The following is a 10,416-nucleotide window of genomic DNA, read 5'->3' on the forward strand; positions in this document are numbered from 1 at the left end:
ACAGTCTCATCGTCGGTGCTTCCACCAGGCACGTGGTCATTGTCCCTTGTTGGAGACACAGACTCTGCAAGCTCTGGTTGACATGAAGGGCCCGAACAACTACACGGTGATGAGCGAGTTGGAGACGGATGTATTTGACAGGTTGTACATGAGCATGGTGGGTCATCTTGTGGGTTACCGAAGATTTTGTCGAGTTGGTTTATCTTGCAGTCTGCGAGGATTATTGATGCCATTGCAGGATCCATACTGGTCTTCGCATCGCTTCCAGGACCCTGGACCATGCCTTCGGCTGCAGCTACAGCACCAGCGGTAACATAGGTGATGTAGCGTGGATCATTTGCTCCCTCTCTCGGTCTAATCCTCCCGCCTTGTTGCAGCCACTGTTCTACATCAACCGGCTCCCCAAATGCTATGATGTCATCGAAGGCTGGCGCATCCATGCCGACAGAGAAAATCGCGGTGGCAATGATGATTTGTGCGTCAGGATCGCCATCTCGGAACATCTTCAAGGTTTGATCATTATATGTCTTCCAATTCAGGGCATTGAACATGCGTATGCGTTTGGCACGATGTGGTCCAGCCTCGGGCAGTCTGAAGAGATGTGATTGGACGCGGAAGCCAAAATGAATGGTATTGCAGAAAATGACCTTTTTGCGACGGTCTGCGAGCACCCAGTTGAGTTCGGGAAATTTGATGCCACCGATGCTCGAACGCATGGTTCGAAATATAATGTGTATGTCATGTCGCAAATTGGATCGTCGAAGGATGTGATATTGACCCTCTTGAAACCCCAAGACTTCAAGGATTCGTTGGGTTGTTGCACCTGTGCGGACAGTGGCGGACACACCAATCATTGGCACTATGTTTCGCAGCCGTGAACGGACGACACCGATCTGCTCGTAATCTTTTCGAAAGGACTTTCCCCAGGTCACGACAAGGTGAACCTCGTCAACTGCTAGCATGCATATCCGTGAACTGAATTTCGGACTATCTAAGACACCGGCAAATCCAGATGACTTTAATAGCTCTGGTGATACGAGCAGAACATGATACCCTTCAAGAGCTTCCTTGAACAAGTTCAATGCCTTCTTTCGAGCCATATCGAGCGTGTCGGCGTTGATAGCGAGGGCGGTGAGTCCTGCTTTGATCATCTTTTCTGCCTGACGGACATATTTAGTATGACGTCGAAACATCGAACGCACAGTGAGTCGGTGGCTTACCATCTCCTCCTCGAGAACTTTTGTTGGACAGACCACAACCATAGCAGGATGTCGTGGAAATTTGGTACCAGGTGCAAGGCTGGGGTTTTCGGATATGGCCAAGACAATGTGCATGAGCCGTATGAAAGTATCAGTCTTGCCTGTACCTGTAGCGGTACACATGAGTACATCTTGTCCGTCGAGTAGATGAGTGATTGCTGATAGTTGGAAGTCATGCGTGTCGTGAGGCATACATCCTTGTAGAATCTGACGGCAAAGATCAGCGCCGTCAGTAGAGGTGAACTTGAACGTGCTCGTCATTGATTTTCACGCTATACTATGTGTATGTCTAGTAGTACTATCGAAGTTGTCGCTTATCGCTCGCTTGTCTGAGTTCGGCACATGGCGGCACGTCCGGCTTGCGCGGCATCCTCGGAATTTTGACCCGTTAGCGCCGAAGTGTTGACCACCGGTAAAAAGCCTGCCAAAAAATGCAGACTAATAGATCTCTGTGATCCTCTACTAATTTCCAGTGGCTGCCAACGTAGCTTTCATCGATCCCGCCCACAGTGCAGCCCACATCATTCTCATTTGGTGCAAGCCAAGTTGACAACGTACTGCAGATCTCTCGGGAATTGATCGCTCGTACCAGACGACATTATTTACATCTGGTATCAGCCCATAGTGCTATATAGATACATCAGTATACTACTATAGCCCTAAAATAGGGATACATCAACCAGTCTCATTATCTACTGTCCAACATGATGTATCACTGGATACATCCAAGCGTGACTCGTCAAAATGGATTCTCAGCGCTTCCTAAACCTAATTTGGGGGGGTTCAATGCCATATATTGTACCTCCACCCCTCCTGGGGGCTTCTTGACCGATCTGGGTGGGTTCTTCTCATCCGGCGGCTCACATTGAGATGGATCTGGGTCGGTTTGGTCCATTAGAATGATGGAGAAGCAATGGTCATTGTGCCTGACTGGGGTAGACTTCAACGACGAAAATTCCAAGGTTTCTACGACCCCCATAATTTCACGTGACCCGTTCCAGAACGGATCTCCTTATATGGTGTTTCCTCGCGCCCTGCAATATGTTGTGTTTTGATTCGTATGTTTTTCATTTCTATACAACTAGCTAGCGTCTACTTTGTAACTCCTTGAGTTTGACTATTAAATGAGTATATAATAGATGGACCACTGCGGTGTTCATTCAACCTTCCCAAGTCTTATTGTCACGTGACAGTGTGTGTTCGTGGCACGCTCGCATTGAAGTTTGAAGTGGCGAAGTGACTCAGTGCATTTTTGAAGTGGTGAAGTAACTCAGTGCATTGGTAATTGACGGAATATATATGATTGTATTATTCAATAGCTAATTACGCTGAATATACAAAGATAAGAGGTAACAAAAAATGAGGCAACAAAAAATGAGGCAACAAAAAATGCGGAGTCCATTGGTCCACTGAAGAGTTGCAAAATGTAATGCGACATCATACCTTTTGTTTCCTGTTTGAAAATGTAAGTAACCAGGCGACACAGATGGAAGTAGTAGGACCTTACTTCTGTTTGCGACTGGACGTACTAGGTTCCCGTGCCGTGGCATGCTTCCCGGAAACAGTCAGTGCATTTTCGCCAATGCTATTAGCGGCAGCATTGCGCTTGGAGGGAATGGACACCCGACCAGTCCTACGGCGATGACAATGTTCGTTGCCATCAGGGGAGGGTTCAACACCACTGGTAGACAGCGCATTTGACTGGTGCGGTAAGGGTTGCGTTGTTGTCTTGGCGATGACTGGTGTGTTGGAAGGGAGTCCAGGTAAAGTGGAAATGGGAGGGGGTGAGGGCTGTAATCGTGGCTCCATAGGACTCGCTGGCTGAGAATCATGGTGCGGGAACTGCGCAGCCTGTACTGGAACCTCTGGAGATGCAGGGAGTGGGAACTGCGCAGCCTGTACTGGAACCTCTGGAGATGCAGGGACCATATGGGATGAGGTAGCAGGGGATGTGTGACATATGGTGTGCGGGATATGCGGCAGCGGCGCTGGAACATCGGGTGATTGTGGGGTTGGGGAAGATGTAGACTCTGCATGTGGGTAAGGAGGCAAGTGCGGCAAGGCCGGATTGTCACCACCTGACACCTCAAATGCTGCGACCTTGGCAGCAAGATCGGTCCAAAAAGTGTCGTCGAGATTCCAATCGCCAGTCAAGTTTTCAGAAAAATCAAGTGAGCTCTGTTGAGCTGAATCAAACGGCAGGTTGGTGTCTGGACCACTAGTAGTACTGCCGGACGTATTGGAAAAAGTCTGACCTGATTTGTCAGCATCCTTCATTCCGCTTAATGCCGAGTGATTGCCATCAGATGATATATCCGATCGTCGTTGGGACACATCCTCCAGACCCCTTCCTATCTCAATCTCATTCCACAACAACACAGGACTCTCGTTCAACGATGCGGGACCCTCAAGCTCGTTCAACGATGTGGGACCCTCGTTCAATGACGCGGGACTCCCTAGGTGTGCCCTTGAATCCACCAGATCGGCTGTTATGAATGAGTAAGTCAATAGTTTTTTCAGTGCCATGCAACTCACGATATACTCGATACAGATGGTCTCTGAATGGAGACATGATACCTGTTTCAAACTCAGGGTATGCCTTGCTGAAGTCATTTCCGAACTTGGTGTGACCCACGTGGAAACTTTGATTGAGGTCAGTGTTTAACTCTATTTCATAAGTACTAATGCACATGCCTATAGACGTCAATTGAGCCGCTGGACTCTGGAGAAGGGCCACCCGCCAGGAGGGAGAATGTGAACCCAGTGGCTTCCGCTAGCCCCTTGAGGAACTTGTTAGCAATAGCGGCAAGTTTTTCTATATTTCTATGCGGTCTCATAAGCTGATACACATCATAGTCGATAGGCTGTAAATTCTATTACCTTGCATAATCATCTTCGCTCCACGTTCCCGCCTCATTGTCCTTCTGCGTCCGAGTCTTCTGATTCTCGATGTATCTCTGTACCTCCGCCTTAACCTCATCAGTCTCTCCGCTATAGAGGCTTGCTGTGTGCTGCTTCACGATGGCGATACGCTTTCCATTCGTAAGTGTCTTGTTTTCTGCTTGCAGTAATTCTGCTTCAGCTTTCAGTACTTCGTCAGCTGTTGCCTTGATACGCGTATGGTAATAGAGCTTGGAATATGCCTCCACTTCCTGAAGGGAACGTGTTGGCTTCTCGGATTCGGCGACACTCCGCAATACGACTTTGAAGACATCTGTAGCATCGGCCTTTGCTTGCCGTCCTGCTTTCGTTGTACCAAGACTATTTTTGAAGCGGTTTCTTAATTTCTAAGTCCCATTTGTGAATTCAAAGTGAGCGTTCACAATTAACACATACCTCTTTTCGCTCATCACAAGCCTTATGCATCACAAGCATCTCATCTTGGGTCAATGGTCCAACAGGGGGTAAACTAGCCGGCCTTTGCTCTGGGTATGCAATGAACCACGTCTCGTTCAAGTCGGCGAAAAAGTTCGGCCAGTTTTTATTTTTTTCAGTTTGCTTTGCGCGGTACTTGTCGTACCAAGGAGCTAACCATTCATCCTGTTCAGGAGAAGTCCATTTCCGGGGAGCCATAATCTATATCATTATTCGTTATCAACAAGTACCGCCTTCTGGAAAAACAATTCACGTACGTACCGTTATGGCGCTTATATGCGTGTGAGGGGGGAAATTAATTAGCAAACTCTCGAAGAAGTTTAGCCTGCTATTGTGGCAGTATCTCACGCACAGACCCACAAGGTAGCGAGTACAATCTTTTACTGTTCAATTACATTAACTACCTACTTAGTGTCCCAGAGCGTCTGGAATATAAATTTTTTGTCTGCATATCGCTGGTGAAGATCCATCCCCGACACCAATGCGCAACAAAAAACATCTTCCACAGCACGAATCACTTCCTTTGCCTCCTTGGATGCATCAGATGCCTTAAGAAATTTTGGGCTCATGCCCTCGCGTCCTAATATATGCTGTTCTGTATCGTGCAACTCCTCGACAATCACCTCTAACGCAGATAGTGTCCCTCGAAGCCCATCTAAGTCACCAGTCTCGAGGTGGTTGCGTACTAGAGCATCTATCACCTGTGCAGGTGGTCCATCTAAGTACCTTGATAAGCGATCCCTTTTGTTGCTGTATAATTGAATATTCGATCGTGGCAAGGGAATGAAATTAGATCAAAACTCACGCGGACTTTGTTTTCTGGTGGCAGGTGAACATGCTGTGAGCCCTGATTGTCGTAAGGATCGATCATATGATGGTTGATATCACTATGAATGACCTCTGAGATATGTGGGTGAATAGATATCAACAATACACATACCTGTTAACTTTTTTTGAGGGGAAGACTGGGGCAGCTCGTGCTTCTTGGTTTTCCCGATACTTTCACTTTGAGTCTCGCACTGATTGCAGCTTTGTTCCTGGCTTGAAAGTGAGTAACATATATTAATAAAAAGACGAGTGTTGTGGATTGACCTTGCATAGTGTGTCCGTCGGTGCATCCGTTTGGCCTCTTGACGTTCTTCTGGAGTGTTATAGAGTTTGGGCCGACCCATGATTCAAGGTTGTAAGTGGCTAAGAATCACGTAGTACATTTGGTTCATACCTTGTTGGACTTTTATAGGGCTTTTACTGGCTATATTGCTAACACCAAAATTCTCAACTCAAAGCTTGAATTTAAATGTGGGATCACAGCGTGCACGGTCTTTGCATGGTGGATTGCCTTGCTTCAAACTACATAGACCAAGATATATAGGTAATGTAACGATTTACAATCATAATAGGTTTAGGTCAGGGAATTGAAATTCGACGCAACGTCCATCAGTGGTCCCACAACAGCCTGAGCAACCATACATTTTACGAGCACGTTTTGGACGAATTGACGCCCACAACATCCAGCTTCTTAGTTCCTATCTGATGGTCAATCATCCACCGCAATCATTGAATGAACTATTGACTGACTTGTTTCCTTGCCTTTTCAGCTGCAAAAAGTTCCTTCTCTTCACTTTCAGTCAATGCATCCTCAGCTGGACGTTCAGGCCATAGCAAAGCCTGCTCAGGCCATTTCAGCAGCCATTCATCATTCAACCGTGCCCAGAAGACAGGTTCCTTGATGCGTGAAAGTCGCAGTGTGTATTCGGTTAAGCGTGGCATCAACCACGTGTGTTGCTCTTGCGTCGGTTGCCAATCTGACATCTGGGTTAAGTCCAACGTGAGCTCTAGCTCAAATGATATCTCATGATCCATACCTTTTCAGAGACTCGGAGTTGGAGTATAACAGGATTGTGCCGAAGGGACCGGCGAGAAGTTGTGCAGTTGGATCATTTGAGAGGTGCGTTCATTGTCCATTTTGATACATCGTTGAGTTTGGTTCTGTCCGCTTGGATACATCATGAATGAGCTCACTGTATCATGGTGGCTCAACAACTGTTTGGCTTGATAGTTGGAGTGTGCCGTGACTGATGGCTGGTCGTCCCAGCAAAAAACCTCGCCTAGTGCGACATGTGCTTTCAGATCCCACTGGCGCATCTTCATGCAACGTCCAACGCCACAGAATATACTGCTGTTGATCCCACTGGGCAGATCAATCTACGGACAACATATCTTGATGGGACACCAGCTGGCGCTACCCCAGAACTCGAGCTTGGCGTCAACACTGACCTCTTTGAGGATCCTTGGAACGAGTCTCAGAACGACACTTCATTCCTTGATACAGAGCCTTACAACATCACAGGTTCAAAAGAAATACAACAGCGGACAGTTGGAGTAAGCTTGGATGTTGAAAATCTAGACTGAGAGCTGACCTTGATTTTTTCAGAAGGATGACCCCATTCGTATTTGGATCTCTGAACGTCAAACTTATCTTGATGAATTCATCCGCTTGGAAGGACGTGGTGACACATGTCACTCGTGCCATAGCTGTGGCAATTCAAATGCAGTATTTCGTTGCGAAGACTGCTTTTCTGTCGCATTATACTGCCAGTCATGTGTTATGAACCTCCACCAGAACATGCCCCTGCATCGGCTGAAGGTATGTTTTTTTTTATGGATATCAGTGCTTTCCACTAACGCCATTGATTCAGAAATGGCATGACGGGTATTTCCATCCAACGACCTTGAAGCAACTGGGGCTCCGCATACAACTGGGTCCACAGCGCTGGTCAGCGCTGCCGCAAACCAAAACCAGCCTTTGACGATGATTTTACCGTCATTGATGTTCACGGAATCCATGAAGTCGCTCTTGACTTCTGTAATTGTGAGTATGCATCCTCACACTACAAACAGATCCTGCGCGCATCGCTGGTTCCCAGCAACATCCACAGACCCACGAACAGCTGCGACATTTACTGTTCTCGAACACTTCCACTTGCTCTCGTTTGAGTCCAAGGTATCTGCATTCGAGTTTTACCACTGCGTTGCACGTCGGAGTGACAACACAGGCGTCAAGCCTATCAAGGTGACTTGTACTCTATACACTGTATCCTGATTGATTTACCTCTGATCATTGAAATTCATAGGATCGATATTCTGTCTTTTTGCGAATGATGGCGGAGTGGCGCAACCTCAAGGCACTAAAACGGGCAGGTCGTGGGCATGACCCAGCTGGAGTTAGCGCTACCAAAGAAGGAGAAATTGTGGTTCTGTGCCCCGCTTGCCCTCACCCTGGTAAAAATGTGCCTGAGACATTAGAGGACGTCTCACCTGGGAACCGGTAAGATTTTACCGTCTCTCCTCCCTATTTTCAGCTGTGATCTGAACACATTCTACAGATGGATCTACTCACTCTTTTTGGCTATAGACGCCAACTTTCGTCTGAAACGCAGACTGGTATCCAGCGATGACAGGGACCCTGGATTGAGCCAGGGGTGGGGTTACTTCGTCAAAGAAAGTAACTACAAGGCGTACCTTCGAGAAAATGCAAGTCTAGCACAAGAGGTGAGTTGAATGATTATTGCTTACAGCCATTGCTGATTTAAATGCCTTAGAAAAGTAATTGTGTTAGCCATAACGCGGTCAATATGGCGGACACGAAATCTTCCAAGGGACTCGCAGCAACGGGTGTCGGCACTGTGGTTTGCGCTAGGCATGACATGCGGTTAGCAAATGGTGTCGGGGATCTTCAGAAAGGGGAAAAGTGAGTACTCATGTCACTGGCAGAACATTATCGGGTTTTGATTTGATTTTGGCAGATACTTGAATATGGATTATATAGTCTTCTCCGCACTTTCACGCTTTTCATCAATCCATCTGTCAATTTCTCCTACAATATCGCATGTCAGTGGCACAAAAAGCTTTGGCATCGTGTGTCGACTGCTCTTCCCTTACGGCTTCATCCCAGTAGCACTCAACAATACAGGTTTTTCATTCCAAAATTCCATCTCGCAGCACACATTGCCGCCTGTCAGACGACTTTTTCATTCAATTGGTCTCCTTACGTTGGACGGACTGATGGAGAAGCGCCGGAGCGCGGTTGGGCTGACATAAACCGTGTTGCTGCAAGCACAAAGGAGATGGCACCTGGTACACGTCGAGATGTCTTAGACGACCATTTTGGGGACTGGAATTGGAAAAAAGTGACAGGTCTTGGTAAGTCTTGAGTTTTAAATGTTATCCAGCGAATTGATTACTTTACAAGGTCGAACACTACTACGTAAAATAACAGATGCTACACATGCTGAACGGGACCATCGCCATGCCTTGGCGGACTTGGAGGGATCCATCAAAGAGTCAGAGTTGGGCGCTGTGTCACTCGTGGCATGGACTGAAGAAGTCGTCGCTTGGGAGAGCGATCATACGAAACCCAACCCCTTCAACAGTCAAAGTCAAGGTAAGTTCAAAATTTTAGAGTGTGATTGATGACTGACTGAAATACCAGAAATGACCCAAGCCGCTGTTCGTTTAGCGCTCATTCAACAAGACGCAAAAGATTTGGAAGAAGGATCGTCAATTTCCCTCCATTCAGAGGTGACACCTAGTATCCTCATTAGCACAGGCTTGGACCTTGAGAATGCGCAGTAAGTGATAGATTGACTGCTATATACTTCCTACTTATTCCTTTGTAGACGACGTTTATGGGTAGATAATGCAGGTCTCACCCAACATTCAACCAACAATCAGCAAACGAAGATTCTGATGCGCAGAAATGCTCTCCAACGCCGCATTGATTCATGGATTGACATACAGGTCCTGTACATGCCCTCCGTCGCTCACTTCCATGCCACTGGTCTCTCTCTGTCTGACGAGGGCACCGTTGATGAAACCACCGGCTGTCCAAAAGCCAAACTCAACTCTATCAAAGCCGAGGATATCCCACTATTTCTTCCATCTTCCATCTGTAATCTGACAACGTGCGACACAAAATTGCTCGAGGTTGAGTGGTCGTTACGCTTGGCGCAGGCTAACGATGCGCTCGAAGGAATGCCGCTCTCACATCCGTCTCCGCCACCAGCTTCTACGCTTCAAGGCACAAACAAATTCGCGGACAAAGTCTTAACACTCGTGCCCAAAAGACCATTTCAAGCGGTTGAGGATCGGCTCATTCTTAGTCATGAGAAGTATCTTGTGCTCGGCGAGCTCTCACTCATCTGTCAAGGCAACTAGGCCATGTAGGCTGGGAGCACAATTGCAGCCATTGAGGAGTCTGACCTTCGGCAATGGGGGGACCTGGAGGTCGCAATCAAGGCACAGCGATCATGTCATGGATTTGGCATGTACACGGAATTCCTTCGGACAACGGTGACAGGTTTCAGGATTGTAGGTCATCAGTGATATTCTATTTTTATCGCTTACCGCCGTCTAGCGCTACGCATTGAGTGGTGCAAAACGAGGGCCAGACGCAACCGGTGGTTTGAAGAAATCCAATGCTTTGGAGGAGATGCGGCGCGTCTTGGAGTTTCTCGATTGGCAGGCTAAGTGGTGGGAAGCACGGGTCACACTGCGTGTGGCTGAGCAGTCTGAGGACAACGAGGGCTTGGTGGCGTACGCAAAACGCCAGGCTGCCATCCGTCGATCCCTGTCTGCAAAATTCAGGGCATCGTGGCACCATGTGACCGCTTTGGTAAGCGAAAATCTGGACGATACAGAGAGGCTAATGCACCGGCAGAAGAAGGTCCTTCTATTGATGCACCCCCGCATGGAGATCTCGATGACTTAGACTAATTAGCAC

At 47.5% G+C, this 10,416-nt stretch overlaps 3 protein-coding genes across 3 annotated transcripts; 1 reads left to right on the forward strand and 2 right to left on the reverse strand.

The window, feature by feature from the left end:
- Positions 1 to 71: 71 nt before the first annotated feature.
- DEU56DRAFT_935955 (P-loop containing nucleoside triphosphate hydrolase protein) lies at positions 72 to 1,502 on the reverse strand (the record flags this gene model as incomplete). The annotated part of the gene is made up of 2 exons (XM_041358807.1): positions 72 to 1,160; positions 1,221 to 1,502. Coding segments are annotated over 2 exons (1,371 nt in total), but the record flags the coding sequence as incomplete, so codon positions are not given.
- Positions 1,503 to 2,571: 1,069 nt separating this feature from the next.
- On the reverse strand, positions 2,572 to 5,806 carry DEU56DRAFT_762164 (uncharacterized protein; the record flags this gene model as incomplete). The annotated part of the gene is made up of 13 exons (XM_041350645.1): positions 2,572 to 2,587; positions 2,703 to 2,712; positions 2,789 to 3,745; positions 3,795 to 3,901; positions 3,942 to 4,082; positions 4,140 to 4,546; positions 4,596 to 4,835; positions 4,896 to 4,959; positions 5,043 to 5,335; positions 5,361 to 5,384; positions 5,440 to 5,534; positions 5,575 to 5,675; positions 5,727 to 5,806. 13 exons carry the CDS (start codon positions 5,804 to 5,806, stop codon positions 2,572 to 2,574), a joined length of 2,535 nt encoding a protein of 844 aa, XP_041201036.1.
- A 946-nt stretch (positions 5,807 to 6,752) lies between these two features.
- DEU56DRAFT_919993 (uncharacterized protein) lies at positions 6,753 to 10,409 on the forward strand (the record flags this gene model as incomplete). The annotated part of the gene is made up of 15 exons (XM_041358368.1): positions 6,753 to 7,016; positions 7,069 to 7,281; positions 7,334 to 7,347; positions 7,406 to 7,506; positions 7,562 to 7,707; positions 7,769 to 7,962; positions 8,021 to 8,186; positions 8,237 to 8,385; positions 8,464 to 8,837; positions 8,887 to 9,078; positions 9,127 to 9,265; positions 9,314 to 9,812; positions 9,861 to 10,004; positions 10,051 to 10,265; positions 10,334 to 10,409. The coding sequence occupies 15 exons, from the start codon at positions 6,753 to 6,755 to the stop codon at positions 10,407 to 10,409; spliced, it is 2,886 nt and encodes a 961-aa protein (XP_041201037.1).
- Positions 10,410 to 10,416: the final 7 nt, after the last annotated feature.

This window comes from Suillus clintonianus (genome assembly GCF_016758775.1).
Source record: "Suillus clintonianus strain FC179 chromosome Unknown DEU56scaffold_192, whole genome shotgun sequence".
Taxonomy (NCBI): domain Eukaryota; kingdom Fungi; phylum Basidiomycota; class Agaricomycetes; order Boletales; family Suillaceae; genus Suillus; species Suillus clintonianus.